General features: G+C 40.4%; 1 protein-coding gene across 2 annotated transcripts in view; it reads left to right on the forward strand.

The window, feature by feature from the left end:
- Window positions 1-23,655, forward strand: part of syt9b (synaptotagmin IXb) — a 64,824-nt gene extending 41,169 nt beyond the window's left edge. For both annotated transcript variants that reach the window (XM_026172773.1, XM_026172774.1), the window contains 4 exons: window positions 15,392-15,512; window positions 15,639-15,810; window positions 15,909-16,038; window positions 23,530-23,655. In XM_026172773.1, the coding sequence (XP_026028558.1) occupies window positions 15,392-15,512; window positions 15,639-15,810; window positions 15,909-16,038; window positions 23,530-23,607 (501 nt within the window). In that variant the 3' untranslated portion in view covers window positions 23,608-23,655. The remainder of the gene's footprint in view (window positions 1-15,391; window positions 15,513-15,638; window positions 15,811-15,908; window positions 16,039-23,529) is intronic.
- Window positions 23,656-23,680: the final 25 nt, after the last annotated feature.

Consider the following 23,680-nt stretch of genomic DNA (forward strand, 5'->3'; position numbering starts at 1 on the left):
TATGAAATGCCCCCCAAACTGTTCAGTAGCTTGTTATACAAAGCAAACAACTACTGGTAAATTCTACTTCATGTTCATGCATGCACTCAAAACGTGTACTTGCTAAAAACGCTGAGAGTGTATGTGATTGACCTGAAAGGTATGTATCTATCCTCACCTGGTTTAATGTTCAAACCCTTTCCATGCAGGTGAAATCTAGGCTTGCTTGTCCTGTTCAGACACCAATGAAGGTCATAGGAAACAAATAATATCCTATTCAGTGTGTATGTATATATATATATATATATATATATATATATATATATATATATATATATATATATATATAATAGCAGTCTTTCCTCAGAGGAGCAGATAGGATATTGGCATTCCAAGTCCTCTATTCTCAGCAGACGTTTTTACCCTCTAAAATATCCTGTTAACCCTTTAAAACCGATCAGAGCGGGCACGCTCCGTTTTGTGCAACTACTTTAAAATCCCGGTAGCTCTGCAACCATGTGAGCTAGCGCAATAATTTTTTTTGCATATGAAACTGGAGGAGTTGTACTTACATCTTATGCCATCAGCTTGTCCTCGGTCACAGTTTCCTTCCACATAAAGCTTTGCAAAAACTGCATAAAAAGCGCTTGCAGCAACAAAAACATAATATTCCAGAAACACGCCTTGCCGATCCGATCAGCTGTTCATAACACTTCCTACGTTGGAATAGATGTCAGCGCGAACTATCGCATGTCCGCCATGACCTGCCCGAAACCGGAAGTGACGCAATTTTTGCGGAAATGTAGTTTTTATTACCGTCAGGGCCTCATGTATGGAACGCCAGGACTGCCATAATGAATTAATTAAATACACCATTAAATAATTAATTAAATGTGGCAATAATTAATTAAAATTGGAATTAATTAATTAAATAAATAGTTATGACACATGTAATTAATTATTGACACATTTAATTAATTATTTATGTATTTCACATTTTAATTAATTATTGACACATGTAATTAATTAATTATTGACACATTTAATTAATTATTTATGTATTTCACATTTTAATTAATTATTGACACATTTAATTAATTATTGACACATTTAATTAATTATTTAATGATATATTTATTTATTTCATTTTGGCAGTCCTGACGCCTGGCTCTCGTCATGAAATAATTTTATCTGTCAGCCTCACCCATCAAACTCAGGGGGCGGGGTTAACGCTGCCCATGCAGCTTCTCTAACATTTGATTGGTTGCCGTGCAAAGTAAGTCAAAACAGGTCGATCCTAGAAAATCGATTGCTTGTGTAGACTTGGGGCAGCCAGTTATCCCAGAATGCAGATCAAATCACAAGCAGCAGTGGTGGTGGTGTAGTTTTAAAATACCCCGTTTTTCTGTCACCAGCTACACTTTTAACAGTGTTTTAGCCGCGAATGTCGCGACGTATGTCTGGTCAGGTTGTCAACATAGAACATGTTTGCAAAAGTGCTCAGATGTTTTCAGAGATTTCACTAGCTCTGCTAACAGTTAGCATGCAGAGTGCACCGAGGGGGTTACGTTAACCGGTTTGTTTACATATTCCACTCTCCGTGTTCCACATGTTGCATTCGCAGATTCTCATTTTCACCGAACGATCGTCTCTTTCCGCCTGGTCTTGTGTCTCTGTGCTTCTGTAACATAAAGAACGAGCTGACATTTTTCTCACGAAACCAGCGATCAGCTCAACAGACCCTCAGTTTACCTGCATGCATCCTCCTCCTCATCTGTCAGCTGTTTAACACCTGCTGCTAATTCAAGAAACACGCCTAGTTACCTGGTGATAGTCACAGTTTAACTGGGCAGCCGGTGCTCGATATAACGCAATGTCAGCGCATTTTTCTGCACAAGATAAGTAAATATAGTGTTTTCCCCGAGCGCAGAGCTGCTGGAGCTTGTTTCCTTACAGAGCACTTTATAGGCGAACAGCTTTATCAGCGGCTGATGTCCAATCACCGGCACACAGCTTTCAAACCTCAGCTGAGTTTTAGCTCTCAGTGGTTAAACGCTGGACTTCATTCACTCAGGTTCTGTCTGTCGGGTCACGTTTACTTCGCTGTTTTATTTACAACTGAGCAAATCGGTTTGGCTGAGGTTAAAGTTACGTTTCATAACTGCATAGTTTCACAGACGTTTAATGGTTCACTGGCACATGTGTTAGACTGAACTATCATCTAAATATCATCTGTTTTTTAATAGTTATTCAACTGTATTCTAAGCACCAGCTGTCTGTTAGAATGTGATTTTTTTTCTCTCTCTGTTGGCAGAGGTATAAAAATGCGCAGGAAAATCTGACATGCATGGCGAACTTCACCGACGATATTTAGGGAGGAATAAACACACATCAAACATAAATGAACCATTTGCCTGTCTCCATAATTGAGAGAATTTTCTCTTCTTATGGAGACACTCTCTCTCTTTTTTTTTTCTTTTTTTTTTTTTTTCGGTCATGTTATGTTTACCTGTCAAAGGCTTGTTACAAACTATGAAACACATTGTGCAGACTTCTGGATGTTAGAAGAAAACTAATACTGCTCATGAATGAGACTAAAGGCAGGAAGGTGTCCTTTAAAACTAAACATGTTAATAGGACCTCCCTGTTTATATCATAGTTTATGATATAGCACGTGTATTTCAGTAATAGCCTGCTGAGGCCACTATACGTGCTGGCCTCATATCAAATGTGAAGGCAGACTGAGTCTATGTTTGACGTTTTTTATATCTAATCTTCCTTTTCAAACATTTAAACAGCAGCGAGTCTGCAGCTGAGGGAATACAAATTCAAATTGTCGGAACAGGTTTGCTCGTTTCTTGGATTCATTTGGTGATTTATTAAATGTATAACTGTTATTCTAATCTGCTGCTGAGTCTCTTACACTTTTCTTTATGCTGTATATTTTCACGTCTCTGGAATAGTTGGCAGTTAGATAGTCAGCTGGGAAACTTTGTGTTAACTCATGGAGCTGAGGATATCGTGGATATGCTGACCTCACTGCGTGGTGTACAGAGCGAGGTCAGCATGATTAATATTCACAATAAAAATATTAGCCGAACATCATGAAGTCTGTATGTGTTTCATAGTGTCGAACAACCTTCGTACAGTTAAAGCCAGCAGTTACTACATGACGGAAACACCAACGTTATCTCTTTTATGTGTTTATACACAGGTCACGCTGATTACTGAACAAAAACCCAAAGATCAGATGTTAAACAGATTTATTTGCTCTCTCTCCTCCTTAAACATGTTTTTAATGTTAGTTATAATTCAGAATTGGCGACTGAAACACGTAGTACACATAAGAACATCAGGAAATAAAACATCGATAAATATAACCTCAGTAAAAGAAGTCAGCGGGGGTTACTACAGCTGTGTACCGGGGCCTGCGCTTTGTCGGTGGGATTGCTTGTGAGGCGAGCGGGTCTATCCCACGCTTTGCCGTGAGACTGGGCAGACATCTCCGAAATCATCGAAACACTTTTGCAAAGAGGCTGTATCTTGACAAACCGACCAGACACATGAAGATTAAACCACTACATTCTCGGCTAAAAAAATATTAAAACGGTATTTGGTAACACACAAACAGGGTTTTTCAAAGCTCAGTTCTGTTAGCTTCCACATGCCGGTTGTTGTGTGCTAGAAACAATGGCCACCAGGCCAAAGCAATGGTTTTGACTCGATCAGCGTTAACCCCGCCCCCTGAGTTTGATGGGTGAGGCTGACAGATAAAATTATTTCATGATGAGAGCCAGGCGCCAAGACTGCCAAAATGAAATAAATAAATATATCATTAAATAATTAATTAAATGTGTCAATAATTAATTAAAATGTGAAATACATAAATAATTAATTAAATGTGTCAATAATTAATTAATTACATGTGTCATAACTATTTATTTAATTAATTAATTCCAATTTTAATTAATTATTGCCACATTTAATTAATTATTTAATGGTGTATTTAATTAATTCATTATGGCAGTCCTGGCGTTCCATACTCATGAGCCTATACTGGTGTTTTTAAAAGTTATGTTTGACTTTATGACTTTCTGTGTTGATTCTGGGATGCTTAGGACTCATATTGCACTGCTGGAAATATTTTATTTTGATATATATGCTGTTTTTGCACTATAATATTTATTTTCGTTTTTCCTGCAGTGTATAAAAATTGGTGTTTTTCAAAAATAAAACTATGAAGACACTCAAAATAAATTTCCTGTGGTAGGAAACTATTTTGTGCAACTTTTCTGTATTTACAGTTTTGAGGGATAAGCCTCTTAAATTTCTCTAACTAGAAATATATGTTTAAAAAAAACAAAACGATTTTCAATTTTTTTGTAGTTTATTGCACTTTTTTGCAATTTATGTAATTACTATGCACTTAATGCATACATATTATTAAAATTTAGGATGTAATGGTTGTAATGATGTATAGCAACTTGAAATGCTCCCAAAAATGGCTCCACAGCATGTAAAAATATAATATAAGCTCTGGCGGGCTTGGTTCTATGGTAGGTCTTAAAGGGTTAAAGAGGGTAAAAAGCTAAATCGCCAAAGCTGTAACGTAGTGGCTATAAAAGGTAATATGGACTTTCTAGTACTAACATCTCAGAGGTAATTGGACAATTAACTCACAAGTCATTAGGCTGAAGAAGCAAAGAGAGAGCAAAAAAAGTTAGGAATGGGCAAATCAGTCTGTTAATCTTAGATTGACTAGAGTAAGCATGCATTTTATGCACAGTGTGCCAGAGGAAGAAATGTTCGGATCTATGGATGCATCTCTGCTGGAACCCATGTGACAGAGCAACTTTTCCTTTATAAGTTGCAATGGATTTAGTTTGCTTCTTTACAGATTAAAGTCTTACACTAGTCTTACTCGACTGGACGTTATGAAGGATCCTTTTGCCTAACCTGATTCTGCCAGGGTGTATTTATTTATGCAGCTGAAGTTCAGCCTAGTCAGTGATTTATTTATTTCCACCATGTTCATCCAGGCAGATATATTGTACTTCTGACTGGCTCTCATGTAACAGGATTTCCAGTGTTTAAGGGAGTCAAATGCTCTGATGCTTACTTTTTGGTCCTTGTAGTTTTCATTTCTTTTACTATTCAAACTGAAAAGATGAAAAAGAAAAGAAAAATCTTGAAAATTTGATTGTAATCATAAATAACACTGCAGTGCATATAGTACACAGAGAATTTGTCACAATCAGATTGTGGCAGTTTACAGATATTTATTCCAGAAACAAGAAACATCTAACATCTAATGAAAGGTTGGAATAACAGACTCGGGTACTCCTCTGCAGGAACAGGAACGGGCAACAGGTGTGATCACTGAAGCGAAGGTAACCCAGCCCACATCTCTAAAAGGAAAACAATTTCTTGGCTCAAAGGGACCATGAGTTTTGGGCAGGAAACAAAGGGGGTTGTTACCCTAAAGAGGTCTTGATAGGAGAGCTTCCAGTAACTGCAGAGGTGGAAGTGTTAAAAGCATATTTAATCCAAGTTAGATAGTTAATACAGGAGGTAGGATTTGAAGAAACAAGACAACGTAATCCAACTTCTAACTCCTGATTTGGTCTCTTAGTTTGGCTGCTTGATTGGAGATGGAACCCTGAAGACAAGCTAATAACACTAGGTCTAAATGCCCCACAACAAGTCTTCCCTACTTAGGAGATTAATTGAAGGCCTCTATCTGATACTGTATCAACAGAAATGGGAGAACACGTGCTGGACAAGTAGTTGAGCAGTCTCTGTGGTCAAACGGGGCTTGGGTAATGCTATAAAAGGAGCAGCTTTAGAAAATCTATTGATAAGGGTGAGCATTATATAGTTGCCTTCAGAGGAGGGCAGACCAGTAAAAAGATCCAGAGCTATGTGTGACAGAGAGTGACTAGGAACTGGCAGGGATAGCAATTGACCAGAGAAAAGTGGTTAATAGCTTTGTGGTATTCCAAGTTTCTGAATAAATTGACTGTCTAACAAGCTTTGTTTAGCTCCAGAGTCAATTACAGCTTGGAAAGTCACAGAATCCTGAATAAAACAGAAGGATGCTGGCAACAACATTTTAGAAACAGTTTTAAATTGGGTGCTTTCCACCAACATCCCCACTTCTCCTGGGAGGCATTTTCTTTTGGCCTCCTGGGGCTAATGAAATGGCCGGGTTGGCCACAGTAGATGCAGACTTCAGCCTTGATCCTTTTCTGCAATTCTTGCAAAGTTAGTTTAAGCACGGCTGAGCTGCACTGACTCCTCAGAATGATCCTGTCCACTGACACCGGAAGTGGAAGTTAGAGAGGATCAGGTGGTAGGAACCGCGGATAACTGGAATTTAAGGTTTCTCTCCAGAACCTGCTTCTGCTGGTGATAGTTAACTTTTATGGTTAATGAGATTAAATGATCCAAACTGGCAGGGTCACCTTGAGAAGATAGCTCATACCTGATAGAACATATACTCTCGTTTCAGCATCCAAAACTCAACAGAAATTGCTGCACACTTTCACTTACTTGACATAAATTTTAAACCCTCCTTGCTGCCTCTTCCTCATGAAAAGGATGGTCAAAAACCATCCTGAATCCTCCACAAATCATTCATAAATGAAGGGCTCAACAGGGTTATTGTTTGGGTAAGATTCTTCCCACAAGAGAGCCTCATTAAGTGGTGCATTTAAGAGGGGTCATTTGTAAAGGAGCAAGATGTTTAGCTAAACAACAGTAACCATTGCAACAGAAACCATCCACAATAACCCAAATGACTTCCAAAGGGCTCAGGACATGGAACAGATGGAGGGCAGGGGTTCAGCTTCAACCATCTGAGGCGTGCCTGTGGGTTCAGTGGGGCAAGGCTGTGTCAGCTCATGATTTGAATTGCACTGTTCATTTCATTTATTTCGCCATTTCTTTCTGTTCATTTGAGCCATTGGTGGACTACTTGTAGCTGCTCAGCTGACAAGCTCTGAATCTGCTCGTGTTGGCCAACCAACAACATGACATGGGACACAGCTGCACGCATGGCCAAATCGTTCTGTCATAATGAATTGGAAAAAAGACTCAAAAGGAGGACTCTTACGTCAGTTTACAGATCATTATTACAGCAACAATACCAAATAATTAATCAAAGTAACCGAATCGGGTAAGTGCTGCTCTATAGGAATGGGTCAAAGTTTCCTGTCGGAGAGGGAAACAGGAGTTAGCTGAGATCCACGTGAGTATGAAGTACTTGGTTATCTTTAGCAGCTGACTGCAGGGGAGTATACAGGCAGCCAATGGAGTCCAGAGGGAAAGAGAAAGAAATGAATAAGCAGAAGAGAGCAGGCAGGCAAGTGAGCAAAGCACATCTTCCTCCAAAAAGAAGGTGACTGGCTGGAGTTAAGCAGGTAAGTGTGGCAGAGAGAAACTAGAGATCTTTCAGGCTGGGGAAGATGGAGGACTCTGTCTTCAGCTGTTGTTCTTCAAAGTATCACTGGGAAGGAGACAAAAGAGCATGGTCTCAGACCGAACACACACAAGGAAAACTTGATTTACAGCAGAGGGCCCGATCACCACCATAGGCAATAATGATCTGGCAAGAAATATGAGCACCACCTGGTCCTTAAATATGGCATAGCTTGAGTTTGACCGCTAAAGAGCCCAGCACCCCACTACTCACAGGGCAGGCCATCCAAAGAACCTGACCCATTACTACCCCTGAGAGTAGTAATTGAGTAAGGAGATAAAGGGAGAGAAGAAAGAGAATTGGGGAAACCGAAAACCTCCCATTACAGAGCACAATAACCTTAACGCAATGATTCATTGACATATCTATATATGTATCTCTCTCTCTCTATATATAGGGGTGCAACGATATTCGTATCGATATTGAACCGTTCGATACAGTGCTTTCGGTTCGGTACGCATATGTATCGAACAATACAACATTTGTAATTTATTTTATCAAATTTCCTTCTGACGATGCTGTCTGTGTTGAACGCTCAGTGAATCTGCGTTCGACTACTCCGCCTAGGCTGCACTGTCGAGCGCAGATCCGCTGAGCGCTCAACACAGACAGCATCATCAGAAGGAAGAGCACAGGGCAAGCTAGCCAGACAGAAGTTAAGCTCTCCTTGCAACATGGCAAATTGAACCCCCCCCCCCCCCCCCCCCCCCCCCACCCTCATTCAGATCTGGCGTTTGGAATTATTTTGGTTTTCATGTGACGTATGACCCTGAAGGTAAGCGAGTCATGGACTAAAGTAAAACAGTATGTTGGATGTGCCACGCAATGCTTAATTACATGGGTGGGAACTAGTGTGTTAGCGCAGTTAGCTCATTAACGTGTTGGCCGTCTAGCCCCATGCACGGGACGATCAGGGGTAGCTGGTTAACGGAGATTTGCCGTGTTGTGGTTAAGGTCATTTCAACGAGATTAACCTGAAAGCACTAGTGGGAACACAACGAATATGACTGCACATTTACATCATCCTAGTGCAAAGACAAGTGGAAGCAGACAAAAACGACAAGCATGCATGCTACAAACTTTACCCGAGTCATTTAGACAGCCGTTAGCACATGATTCTCCTTATGGGGACCTGCTATGTTTAATATGCTGCTGAGAATATGGCCCAGAAGAAGCGTATAGTATAGCTTTTATTTTGGAAAGAGCCATTTCTCTGTAATAAACTCTCTTTTCCAAAGATGAGTGATTCCTCAATCAGATACAGGGCTCGCAAAATCGCTAGCTCGACGTCCCGGGGCTAGCGATTTTTCCAGTCGGGCTACCAAAATCTATCTCTGCCCTGCCCGTCGGGCTATCGTAGGAAGGAAAAATATATGTCAATGCTTTTGCATTCTTTCGGAAATGTAGCTGGGTAATTATGTCATTGGCATCAGTGAGCCACTGTCAATATGTGACATATTGAAATCGCGTTTGAATTTGCGCTTGTCTTTTGCTTTCACTTTGCAATTGCGCGAACTGTGTATAGAGAGCGACAGTACTGATTGGTGAGTGATGATAATTTGCGCACCAATTCCTCTGACATCATCTTATCAATCGTTAGCTTACTACGCAAACATGACGAGTGAAATCTCCCGCAGCAAGCTTAAACATGTGAGAGGATGCAGAGAATCGCTGAGCTTATGTGAATGTGTGTGTAAAAGCAGCAGGATATATATTTTAGTTCTGCTGAGCCAAATAAGACAGGTCAGGGTGAATAAGTGACAGCCAAAGAAAAGCTTACCACAAAACGGAAAAGTTATGACAAATCAGACTATAAGGCAAAAAGAAAGTGCAGCTTTATGGTCAGTGTTGGGGAGTAACGGAATACATGTACCGCCGTTACGTATTTAAAATACAAAATATGAGTAACTGTATTCCGTTACGGTTACCGTTTAAAAAGGTGGTATTTAGAATACAGTTACTTTGTTGAAATAAATGGATTACACTGCGGTACTTTCCTGTTTCATTTTGTCGCGGGTCAGGACTGTTTGGTTTTGTTTGACAGCTACGTTCTGTTGTTCCAGGCGGCAGCGTTACGGTTGCCATGGTTACAGGGCGACGCTCTCTCTCTCTGTCTCTGCGACTGTGTGTTTCCTGGGTGAGAGAGCGCCTTTTCGTTGTTGTTGTGCTAAGCTAACAGACAGAATGCTACAAGCATAGCTCTAAAGAATGTAGCATCATGGGCAGTGTAGTCCGTGTTGCAGGGAGAATGGACTGCCATACACGTTATGGGTCTGTGAGCGCGAGGAGGGAGAAAAAGGGGAGTGGAAAGGTACGAGTTGTCATCGAGGAAAAACGGGAGCTGGAACCATGTAAATATAATAATAACCACTTCAGCCAAGAAGAGTGCCTGACGAGCCCAGTTGTAAGTAAGCTATTAAGACTCAACTGTACACCGTGTTCGTGTTTTCCTCCGAAAACAATAAGTTCCGTTGGAGCAGTCTTTCAACGCCTCTCTCTGTCTCTCGCAAGAAAAGTTGACCCACACAACAAAGTAAAGCTATTTTTCGGCTACGAGCCGACAGGGACCCCGCCGTATTAGTCAGAGGTCCCTTTACTACAGTTCGGAGTCGCGGACCTTCAGTAATAGTAATAAATCCCACAGCAATAGTACATTCACGTAGTTGTAAAAAGCATGATAATATATTAAGTAATCCAAAGTATTCAGAATACGTTACTGTCATTGAGTAACGTAACGGAATACGTTACAGAATACATTTTGGGGCATGTATTCTGTATTCTGTAACAGAATACATTTTAAAAGTAACCTTCTCAACACTGTTTATGGTTTCATGGACAAAATAATTTCTGTGGCTGCAATATGATGAGCTATATAACCATAAGTGGTCCGCATTCGCTGTCAAAATAAAAAACACGCAAAGGGTTAGGGTTAAATTTAAAAACTGTACTTTTGAGTTAAAATATATATTTATAATTTTAATCAATGACAAATTAAAAAGGCATGAACATTTTTTTTGTATCGAAAAAATATCGAACCGTGACACCAAAGTATCGAACCGAACCGAACCGTGAATTTTGTGTATCGTTGCACCCCTAATATATATATATATATATAGTCACCATCAAGTGCGGGATCTACCAAGGAGATGCTCTGTCCCCACTGCTGTTCTGCATAGGCCTGAACCCCCTCAGTGAGATCATTAACAAGACTGGCTACGGATACCGACTACGGAACGGAGCAGTTGTCAGCCACCTCCTGTACATGGATGACATCAAACTGTATGCCAAGAGTGAACGAGACATCGATTCACTGATCCACACTACCAGGCTATACAGCAATGACATTGGAATGTCGTTCGGACTGGAGAAGTGTAGTCGGATGGTAACAAAGAGAGGGAAGGTAGTCAGAACTGAGGGGATTGAACTACCAGAAGGCAACATTGCAGACATAGAGGACAGTTACAAGTACCTGGGGATCCCGCAGGCAAATGGGAACCATGAAGAGGCCGCTAGAAAGGCTGCAACCACCAAGTACCTGCAGAGGGTCAGGCAAGTCCTGAGGAGTCAGCTGAATGGTAAGAACAAGATCCGGGCCATCAACACCTACGCCCTGCCTGTGATCAGGTACCCTGCTGGGGTAATAGGCTGGCCAAAGGAGGAGATAGAAGCCACTGACATAAAGACAAGAAAGCTCCTTACCATGCATGGAGGGTTTCACCCCAAGTCCAGCACCCTGAGGCTGTACGCTAAGCGGAAGGAAGGGGGCCGGGGACTGGTGAGTGTCAGCAACACAGTCCAGGATGAGACAACGAACATCCAAGAATACATTGGGAAGATGGCCCCAACTGACCGAGTGCTCAGTGAATACCTCAGGCAGCAGAAACCCAAGAAAGAGGAGGGATACGAGGAACCATCATGGAAGGACAGGCCCCTGCACGGTATGTACCACCGGCAGATAGAGGAGGTGGCTGATATCCAGAAATCCTACCAGTGGCTGGACAAAGCTGGACTGAAAGACAGCACAGAGGCACTAATCATGGCAGCACAAGAACAAGCTCTGAGTACAAGATCCATAGAGGCTGGGGTCTATCACACCAGGCAAGACCCCAGGTGCAGGCTGTGTAAAGATGCCCCAGAGACAATCCAGCACATAACAGCAGGGTGCAAGATGCTAGCAGGCAAGCCATAACCAAGTGGCCGGCATAGTGTACAGGAACATCTGTGCCGAGTATAACCTGGAAGTCCCGAGGTCAAAATGGGAGATGCCCCCAAGGGTGGTGGAGAATGACCGAGCTAAGATCCTGTGGGACTTCCAGATACAGACGGACAAAATGGTGGTGGCTAACCAACCGGACATAGTGGTGGTAGACAAACAGAAGAAGACGGCCGTAGTGATCGATGTAGCGGTTCCGAATGACAGCAATATCAGGAAGAAGGAACACGAGAAGCTGGAGAAATACCAAGGGCTCAGAGAAGAGCTCGAGAGGATGTGGAGGGTGAAGGTAACGGTGGTCCCCGTGGTAATCGGAGCACTAGGTGACTCCCAAGCTAGGCGAGTGGCTCCAGCAGATCCCGGGAATAACATCGGAGATCTCTGTCCAGAAGAGCGCAGTCCTGGGAACAGCTAAGATACTGCGCAGGACCCTCAAGCTCCCAGGCCTCTGGTAGAGGACCCGAGCTTGAAGGATAAACCGCCCGCAGGGGCGTAAGAGTTTTTTTTTTTTTTTTTTTTTATATAGTCAGTAAAATTTAAAGTAGAAGAAGCATGAATGAAAGCTTTGTTTAAAGCTGTGGAGATCTAATGAGCCAGTAAAACTGTAATCAGTTTGCCATGGATACAGTGATTGTTAAAAAAAGAAGAATGGAGTATTTCACAGTCTAAGTGGCATCTAAGTGGTAGAAAAAGTTACTCTCAATCTACAAATGGAATGGAAATTTCTGAGTACAGATTGCAGCTGCTTGCAGTCAGATTCAGTTTATAGAAGTACAAAATACAATTATGTCAATAAAGCATGTGAAATGGGTAGGCCGTATAAAGTTGAGTAAAAACAAAATCTTTGTCAAGTCAGTTCACGTTTGTAAAATTATTTAAATACATATATGGCTGAGCAATGAGAACTTTACAGGTCCTAAATATTAGGATAGCATTTTCTGGGCACCCACTTTATTTTAGATGAATAATTTAACAGCAAATCTGCTTAATAAAGTAAAAGAGGAATATGTTTCTTGTCTAATGGAATGACTAACTCTATTGCCTTGGAGTGCAATTGTTCAGTACTTCTGTGATGCTCTGCAGTATCAGGCAGCCAAACAGTACGGTCTACTACCACAACAACAGCAACTGACAGAGACTCTTATTGTCACAGCACAAAATGATTGTTTAAAGTTGTTTAACATTCCACTATGTGCTGTTTTGGTGGCTGTAGCCCAGGTGGTAGAGCAGGTCACCTACTAACTGGACGGTTGATGGTTCGGTCCCAGTCTGCTCTAGTCTGCATGCCAAGTACAAGACGCTGCAAGATGCTAACCCCATGTAGCTCTCCAACGCATCCATCGGAGTGTGGATGTTGGTTAGGAAGCACCCAGAAAAGTACTGTGTGCAATGTACACGTTGTGTAAAGTGCTCAAGATAGAGTAGAAAAGCACTATATAAGAACCAGTCTATGTACCATGTGTCATAAAAGATATATTTAAGACGTGGTTCTTTCACGGTGACATGTTAGCATGTACTATTGCCTCACAGCAAGAAGGTCCTGAGTTTAATTTCCATGTTTGTGTGGGTTCACCCCGGGTACTCTGGCTTCCTCCCACAGTCCAAAGACATGCAGTTAATGAGGATAGGTTAATTGGAAACACTAAACTGCCCATAGGTGTGAATGTGAGCATGAATGGTTGTCTTTGTCTATGTGTTGGCCCTGCGACAGACTGGCGACCTATCCAGGGTGTACCCTGCCTCTCACCCTAAGACATCTGGGATAGGCTCCAGCAACCCTGAGAAGCACAAGCGAATAGATGGATGTTTCTTTGCTTCTCATTACCAGTAGAAAAAGTTGCTTTTTGGTGCAGCACATAAAGAAAGTGCTTCATATGCTTTTTTATGTCTGGATGTCTAAGAAATATCAAACACAGTGGTTTATTTCATCATATCAGAATGTTAAACATGACACTTTAAAGACCGGCTACAAGTGGAAGGACGAAGCAGAATGATGAACGAGAGGAGAGTGATCAAGTTAGACTGCGTGATTATGAAAGACACAGCTAGAGAGAGGCTCATAGATAAAGCCTGGCTGCTCCTGAGGGAGAGCAGGTGTTAGTGTTATAATTGGAGAAGATGGACCGTCCATATGCTCTCTCTGCTTTATTGGAGCGCTTTAAAGCACCACTCTAATTTCATTGGCCGAGCGCAAGTGACCATAATCTTGACCGCAGGCTTGATTTGAGTGCTCATAAGAGTAGTGACCGACATCCTATAGTCTGAAAACTTTAGTATGTGTGTATGTGTGTGTGTATGTGTGAAATAGGAGAAGGAAATCACATTATCCTGTAGTGAGCTGAAGGGCTAGTTGATCTACCTTCCCCGCACACGCTTACCTTTATGTGAGTGTCAGAGTGTACATTCCTGTGCTTGTGCCCCAATTTGTGTGTTAAACCTCGAAGGCTTCATAAGCTGCATATCATTAATGCCCGAGGCTCACAGCTACACCAATAATGTGGTGTTGGAGGTAGATTTCGCCTCAGCAACACGTGTGATGAATCAACTCATCGCCCACTTAGAATGTCACAGGTCCTGGACGACGCATGTGCGCGCGTGTGTGTCAGTGTGCTTGCAGGCATGCATATGCTGTCATCTATGATGAATTAACTCATTTTGTTCAATTTGATTTTCAGTGATTTTCAGCTGAAGACTCTGAGCAGTAGCTTCTTAATGGGCATTTCTGCTGCTCTCATAATCAGACTCCAAATCATCTTGTACAGTATGCGATGGAGCACTTATTAATTTCCAAGTGAAACAATGGTGTTCCACTGTCTCTGCTACATCTTTAACAAGTCTTTCTAGTTGACTGGTTTCTCCTGACGAATCTTAAACACATTATCGCTAGTATCCTCTGTATTAATCACTCTTAACCTGCTTTGCTACCCTATCCATTGAAACTTGTATTTTTAGTTCTTATTTTAAAAACTGCAAATCAGTCTTTTGAAGAAAAAAAAAACCTTTTTGTAAATATATCACTTAATTTCTAAGGTTTCCTAACATGAAGCTAACTACCAGCCAGATATGTGAGAGGAGGCATAAAAATAGAAATCAGAGTTTCCCTGTGATAAATCTTGTCAGTGCTTGTACCTCGTAAACGCACTGCTCACTATCACACCATCACACGTTATTTTCAGATGTGTTAATTGGGAAAAGAGTCTGGCATATGCATGAATGTGAATAAGAAGCGGAAGCAGTGACGTTTTTATAATCTTAGTAGTAGCTCAAACTTGATTGTAGATTCCACACATTTTAGCACAGACTGATACTGGGATACAGTAATGCCGTGGTTATTAGTGATTAATGATGAATCATCCAGACATGATTCTGAAAGGCTTCCGCGTTTCAGCCACGATCCATATGTGAAGTTCCTCTGGTGTTACATGTTGGATCCGCTTTAACTGTGCTGCTCATTATAAACCAAAGCTGCTTTTATCCATAATCGGTTTCCTGAAATAGATGTCTCTTAGTTTTTATTTGGTTCCTATTCCTTCATGTTTGTTCTAACAGCAGTTGTGCTTTTCGTTACCCATATAGTATAATTTTATCACCAAACCTCTTAACTGCCAATATACAGATCCCTGTGTGTTCCATCTGTGACTGTATTGTTGAATCTAAAAAGTTAATTAAAGTTGATGATGTGCAGTGCTAATATAGGAACACAATATATTTGTTTGTAGGACAATGTGGACCTTGGAGAGCTGATGTTCTCACTGTGCTATCTCCCAACGGCTGGCAGGCTTACCATCACAATTATCAAAGCCAGAAACCTCAAAGCCATGGACATCACTGGAGCCTCAGGTGGGTGCCGATCAACAGTACAGTGTGTCCAATAAGAGGTGGTGTAGGAAGATGAGGTATGCATGCATTAGTGTGTGTATATCTGTTTAATTATTTCTTCAGTCTTAACACCTTTTCTCTTCTCAGATCCATATGTGAAAGTGTCTCTGATGTGTGATGGTCGAAGGCTAAAGAAGAGAAAGACATCGACTAAGCGTAACACTCTGAATCCAGTGTACAATGAGGCCATTGTGTTTGATGTTCCTCCTGAGAGCATTGACCAGATCAGCCTGCTAATAGCTGTCATGGACTATGATCGGTGAGTTACCTCTGTACATTTAGCACTCTCATGTGACATGCCAGCGCATTTTAGAACATTTTAGAGTCTCTGTGGGTGCTGTTTTTTCTGTCCTCCAGGGTTGGGCATAATGAAGTGATCGGGGTATGCAGGGTAGGCAGTGAGGCCGAGAGCCTTGGGCGAGACCACTGGAATGAGATGCTGACGTACCCACGGAAGCCAATCGCACACTGGCACCCGCTCATAGAGGTATGGCCTGCTTTGTGTACTAGGTGTTTTAAATTGAAGATACACTTGATAAAAGTCTTGTAAAATAAAGCAAAAATATAATTATTTTTCATGAGGATACTGGAATATTTTCTTAATTGTAATGACATCTCTTAACATAGCACTAGACATAACTTAGAAACCACAAAGTCCCTAATGAGGCGGTGGATGAAAGGTTGAACAACCATAAGCCATTTTTCAGTTGGTCCTGAGGGGAGTAGAAAGGTGTCCATCAAATTTTATGGCCATCAATCGAATTCTTTATCATAAATGGTTACAATGTAGAGACATTTAACTGTTAAAAGAAAATATCAAGGCTCAGTGTGGCTCAATCTACAATAATTTAGATATATAATGACAGCTATGTATAGGAGAGAAGGCACTGGACTGTTTGAACCGGATTGATGTTTCAATCATGTGGAGTGAGAGGTTCCCTAAAAAGTGGAGATGAAGTGTGCTGTTTTAAGAGCAACGGCCATGTGCAGAGTAACTGCAGCAGGATGAGGCACACCATGGGTATGGGGTATGGTGTTGAGGCAAAAGTATAGAGAAGGTCAGCTGTTGCACTGTTTTTGTGGATCTACAGAAAGCATATGATAAGATGCCAAGAGAGGAAATGTGATACTGCTTTAAGAAGTTGGGAGTTGCATAGAAGTACTGTATGTGAGGGTGGTGCAGGAAATGTATGAGGACAGCAGAACAGTGGTGAGGTGAGCGGTAGGTGTGACAGTTGTTTTTTTTTTTTGAAACAAAAAAGTGAAGATAAACTGAGGAGAGATTGTGAAGGTAGCGTAGTTAAAATACCTGGGGTCAGCCATTCAATAAAACGGATAATGTGCAAGAGAGATGAAGTAAAGAATGCAGGCAGGTTGGAGTTGGTGAAGATGAGTGTTATCTCCACCAACTCCAACAGATTTGTGAGAAAAGGATAAGATCCAGATTGAAAGGGAAGGTTTGTATGATGGAAGTCAGCCCGAGATGGTTTGGGCAAGTGCAGAGGAGGGATAGCAGATATATTGCTCAAGCGCTGTTGAAGATGGACCTACCAGGCATGAGGAAAGAGGTAAACCACAGAGAAGATTCATGGATGTGACAATTGTGGACATAAAAATAAGAAGGCTAAGGATAGTGTGAGATGGAGGCAAATGATCTGCTATGGCAACCACTAAAGAAAGCAGCCAGAAGAAGGTTTATACTGTATAATGAGAAACACACATATAAAGATTTCCCCCATACTTCTGATGCAAGGTATAAAAGTTAAGTAGTCACCACAATCATTAAGATCTATCCTCTGGGTACCAATCATTTCTGAACCAAAGAAATGGATAGTCTATATCTGATATGCATTCAGATATTTTACTGAAGAGAGTTTTATGTATTTATGGATTAAAAGTGAGGGAATCACCAGTCAAAGGGATTCATACTCTGGTCCAGAATTTAATATTTAGCTTCTGGATGAATTGACATCAAACAAATGCCATTTGAGCAGGAAAGCTGTGGATCAACTAACTGGCATTGGTTTCCTGACAAGAAAGCTTTTGCCATTGAAAACAATCAATTTAGCATATCAATATTAAGGCTTCTAAGTGGCCATTCACTACTAATGTCTCTATTAGCTTTGATTTCAAATATGGCTTGACTGCTCATCTCTGACTCGCCATAATATACTGTCCATAAAAGATGGTTTGTACACTCTATCTGGCAAGCAGTAGCAATGGAGGGGGTTGGAGAGCTAAGCTATCAGCTAGTATTTGCTAGCTTTGTTAGCAAGATCCATAAACTTTGTGAACATATCACACAGACAGTCAAGTGCTAGCATTTTTAGTACAAAGGACATGAAGTGACATAATTTGCAGAAAATTTTCATTCAGAAGGCAACAAAAAGACATTGTGCTCGATATGTTTATGCTTAGGACACAGCCTGCCTTGGCACTATGAATTGCACTTAAAATATAGACATATATTTTATGAAATTATATGAAACCCATTGATTTGTGAATGCCCATTAAAAACCATATAGTACAGCATTTTCGTCATTGCCTTCCTGGTGTAGATCTGACTGAAACTGTACACATATTGGGATTATATCCTAATATATTATTGTGGCAATGTCTTTTATACCATCTATGAAACTAGCTAAATTGATGTCACAAAGTAAAATAGCCAAGGGAAATTTCCTACACACTTATAAAACTAGAAGTCTTTTTGTAACCACAGGTTTTGTAACCATAGATTATGTCTGGCAGACACCAGGCTCTAAAGATGTTTATGTTTGCTACAAAGTTTTAGCAGCCAGCCTCAAGTGGCTGATTTGGATGTTCTGCCCCTCCATCCCTTTAAAGTCACTCTAAGGCAATGCTTAAGCCAGATATACTTGTGTAATGCTCAAGTAACCATATATACAGAGATCCATTGAGTTACAGTAGTCTGAGGCAGTCCCAAACAACTGCTTTTAAATGCTTCTCTTACCTAAAAACAGTTCTGTCAGAATAGCGCACTATTGCGATAAAAAGAAAACTTATTTTAAATAAGCTTCACATTCCGTGTTAAATTTATGTTTTGTATAGTTCATTTGACGATATAGTGAATGAAAAAGAAATAAAACAAGTACTCCACAACCCCTGTGTATGCTTGACTTGTTTTGTTGTGATTGCCACAGCAGAGGCGCCTAGCTATCAGAGAAAGGGAGGGAGACATACAGAGAGGTGGCTACATTCGGTGAGATGCTTCTATTTCTGAATTCCCAGCCCACACTCATTAAAAAAAACAGAGCAAGCTAAAACAGATGCTGGACTGATTCATGTAAATTTATGATGAGTTGTCAAAGCCAAACATTTTGGTACTCAGCTAAAGGGGGTCACAAGATAAAAACACCTCAAAATGGAAAGCTGTCCAGGCAAATGTAATGACTGGCATCAGCCATGGCGTGCATTAGCAACTGCCAGCTTCATGTGCCCTGTCACTTATTTGCACAATTTAAAGAAGGACTTTGACTGAAATGAGATAACTTTAGCACCTTATAGTGATTAGCAGCTAGCTAAAGGCTAACTTGCTAGCTACTGACACTGGAAGTAGAATGGTCACTATGAAATCAGAAGCCTGGAAATTTACATGGTAACCAATAATAACTATTTCAAAGAATTAATGTGTGATTCTAGAGTTTTTAATAACATTCATTTGTTACGTCATAGCTCCTGCAGCGGTACCATCTGACTTTTCCAACGATATTGTCAATTTAAACAGACTTTTATATGATACCTTTAATCATTTTGGGGTTTGATGCCAGGAGCATACATATAAATTTTAAATGAAACAAAGATGTTTATTATAACTTAATATTTCCCTAGAAAGGGCCTCTGGATGATAAAATATCCTATTCACTAATATTATGTTTATTAACTGGTTGCTTACTTTACACATTTCAATGACTTTAAAACTATTGGTATATATACATTTTGAATTTTTACATAAATTATTTATTAGCATAAAAGAACAAAATGCACATCAATTTAGTGCTTGCCCCTTAACCCTTTAAGACCTACCATAGAACCAAGTTCGCCAGAGCTTATATTATATTTTTACATGCTGTGGAGCCATTTTTGGGAGCATTTCAAGTTGCTATACATCAATACAACCATTATAGCCCAAACTTTAATAATATGTCTGCATTAGGTGCATAGTAATTACATAAATTGCAAAAAAGTGCAATAAACTACAAAAAAATTGAAAATCGTTTTTGTTTTTTTAACATATATTTCTAGTTAGAGAAATTTAAGAGGCTTATCCCTCAAAACTGTAAATACAAAAAAGTTACACAAACTAGTTTCCCACCACAGGAAATTTATTTTGAGTGTCTTCATAGTTTTATTTTTGAAATACACCAATTTTTATATACTGCAGGAAAAACGAAAATAAATATTATAGTGCAAATTTGCAAAATAACAGCATATGCATCAAAATAAACTATTTCCAGCAGTGCAATATGAGTCTTAAGCATCCCAGAAATGACACAGAAAGTCATAAAGTCAAACATAACTTTTTAAAACACATAACAAGTAAAACACAAGCTCATAAGGCCCCGATCGTAAAAAACTACATTTCCGCAAAATGACGTCACTTCCGGTTTCGGGCAGGTCATGCGGTCATGTGATAGTTCGCGCTGATGGACGTAGGAAGTGTTACAAACAGCTGATGGATCGGCGAAGCGTGTTTCTGGAATATCATGTTTTTGTTGCTGCAAGTGATTTTTATGCAGTTTTTGCAAAGCTATATGTGGAAGGAAACTGTGACCTAGGACAAGCTGATGGCATAAGATGTAAGTACAACTCCTCCGGTTTCATATGCAAAAAAAATTATTGCGCTAGCTTACTTGGTTTCAGAGCTACCGGGATTTAAAAATAGTTACGCAAAACAGAGCGTGCCCGCTCCGATCGGCTGTAAAGGGTTAATGAATTCCTATTATTTTCTTTTTCTCATTTATAATTCAAGATCATCAAACAAATTTTAATTTTAGACAAAGATGACCAACGCAAATACACAATGCAGTTTTTAAAACATGATTTCATTTGTTAAGCTGCCTGTCAAAGTGAAAGAGGCTAAACACAATGCAATTATATACAATGCAAACAAATTGTCATAAAAAACATAAACATAAGAATCTATTTTGGTAAGTAGAAATACTTTTGAATTAGGACAGCTGGGCTCCTTATATTGTGTGGTAGTCTTATGCTTTAGTTTAACACTGTGTATTTTATGGAGGTGAGTTTTGAACTTTGAAAAGTACCAATTCATGTCCCTTTAAAAAACATTGTTTTTAGTCTTATCTGCTATGTACACCGATTTCTTGGGATTCTTAGAATAAATCTCTAAATTCTTTTCGATTTATTCTTTTCTGTTACTCCTGAAAGGCTCAGCAGTGATTTTTTTAAGATCAAAACTTTTTTTTGTATCAACACTTTGTCTTTGTGTTATTGTCAATTAAACGTAGGCTTCAGATTAGTAGTAATTCATTGCATTTTGTTTTTCTTGTCAATCATTTTTGAAGCTCTGATGCTTTAATTTTAGTTTTTCTATCTCATAATCTGCCTGTGAATGGTTTGCTGCCTCTAAGTTTGAGTGTGTATATTGTAAAATTAAACAAAATTCAACTGCTTTTTGAAAATAACATGCAGGTTGTTAAGTCTCGTTTTACACCACAGTGTCAGTCCCCACTTCTCCAAGTTAACAGCTAAGTGTTGTACTAAGAACCACATAAAGCCATAAAGGAAGCCGTCCTAAAATAAAGTAAATGAAGCACTAGCTGTCACACTGTGTACTTTCAGTATTGGTGAGAGGTCAGTGACCCTGATATTTCCAACAGTGTTGAGGCCAGAGGAGCTCTTTCACTGTCTCTGAGGCCATTTGTGTAGCACTAACACACCCATCCACACAAACAATGGGCTGTGTCAAACACTCACCAGTAGCATTTCTTGTCTAAGGCCATTAGCAGCAGCTCTGGACTAGAGCAGCAGAGTCTGAGATCTCATCTAATGGCTTATTTGTGTAGAGATCCACACAGAAGACCTAAGGGAAACTGGCTCGGGGGATATTTCACATCCTTGCACACAGTTATACACACATATGTAGCTGAAGCCTATGCATAATATGTAAGCAATGAGTATTCACACATTCGCACAAAATTTATGTTTCAACAAATAAAACTAAACACATCTGACAAGTTGGCTTTCACACTCACACACATGCACACACACGTGGCTTTCACACACACAGACATGTGCATGTCTGTGTGTGTGTGTTTTTCTGACACACACAAACACTTGCTGGTTTCCTGTCCACTTTAGTTTACGGCTTTTCAAAAGTGTTGGACTGACCCGCTGACCACTGAGAGCATTAATAATTCAGCAGCTTGAGCTCTTCGGCCCAGACTGTAAACTCTCTCTCTCTCTCTCTCACACACTCACACACACACACACACACACACACACACACACACACACACACACACACACACACACTGCACACACACAGTTCAGACGTTACTGAGTAGAAAGTAAAGTAAATGCAGAAAGTTGAAAGCTCGGTTGCTTCCACTTTGTCACATGAATGAGTAACTAGATAACAGACATGCACACTGAAGGGGCTGCTCTCATGAAGTGAGGTAAGTGTGTTCCCAAGCCAGCTTTGGAGTTTATATCTCTGGATTTTCAGTCTCACAGGGCTGGCTCAGGTTAAAACATTTCTCCATGGTAGTGTGCACCTTCATTCTGCTCCCGGGCAGGTTCATTTCACATCAAAGAGGACCACATCAAAATCATAACACCAGCTCTCAGATAAAAAGGCTCACTTTGACAGAGTCCAACCAATTAATTATATAGCATGATTTCCATGGGATTTCTGTGAGGAACAAATTTGTGGTTTATGCATTTTTCACATTTTGCACTTGTCATAGCAGTATTTAAAAGAGAATTTACAAAACAAAAGATGACTGGCGCTTAATTCATCTTCATCTGTGAAGCTTTAAACTGCTCCACATAACCAAACATGACACAGTGAGTATTTCACAAGATTTTTAGAAACTCACCCTGTCTGCCTGCCCACCCAGCAGGGTAACAACAATACCCCATCGGCCTTTTAATGGCTTTAATGGGGTAAAAAGTTTTTTAAAAAAAACATGTTGAAGATCTGACTCGGGCTGCTGGGGTCATCATGCTGTCTGTGCAGATGTTTGGAAAGAACCGATTTTGTGTTAGTAGCAGTGGAGTTTATGTCTTGGATGCAGTTTGCACTTCAGTTCAATATAGCACCAAATCACAACACGTTTTATATTGTATGGTAAAGTCCCTTTTACAGAAGCATGTAATGTAAATGTGATTGTTGGAACATGCCTGTTAGACGGAAAATTATGACCTGCACCTTTGTGTTTTGCACTTGGTTTTGCTTTTACCTCCTGGAATGGATTAGGCACTAAAAATACTGGATTACCATAACAAAGATATTGTGGTTTGGGTTGAAAAACATCACTTTGCACTCATTACCATATGGTTTTATATTCAACGTGTTGGGAGTGACAGCCCTGTCTCATGCAGCAGACAAGGGATATAACAAATGGGACTGAGAGCAACCTGTTAAATCTGAGGCTAGTTGACTAACTGACATGACTCATTATATAGATACTGTATGTGTCAGGTGAGCCACCCCCATTTAATTTTGAAGGGCATTTCCACATGTAGTTCATGATTTCTCAGCTGCGGAGGCTTCCACTTCTGAAAAATCTTCTTATTTAGAAAAACTGCCACAACTTTCAAAGCACATTAAGGTCTGCCAATTAACCCAACAGTCATAGCAAACCTGGATGCAAACCATCCTGGCTTACAGTGCATATTTACTGAGTATGTCAATCCAGTCTTTGGAAGTTTCTAGACTTTCGTTCCCTTTGGTCTTTAACTAAAACTCTCTTTCTCTGTTGTGGTTCAGTGGGTTGGACAAGGAGCGACGGTGAGTGGAAGCCAAGGAGGATCCACCAATTCCCTGAAGACACCACCATCACCATAACCCCACACACACACACACACACACACACACGCACGCACGCACGCACGCACGCACACACACACACACACACACA

The sequence above is a fragment of the Astatotilapia calliptera genome, chromosome 7 (assembly GCF_900246225.1).
Source record: "Astatotilapia calliptera chromosome 7, fAstCal1.2, whole genome shotgun sequence".
In the NCBI taxonomy this organism is placed as follows: Eukaryota; Metazoa; Chordata; class Actinopteri; order Cichliformes; family Cichlidae; genus Astatotilapia; species Astatotilapia calliptera.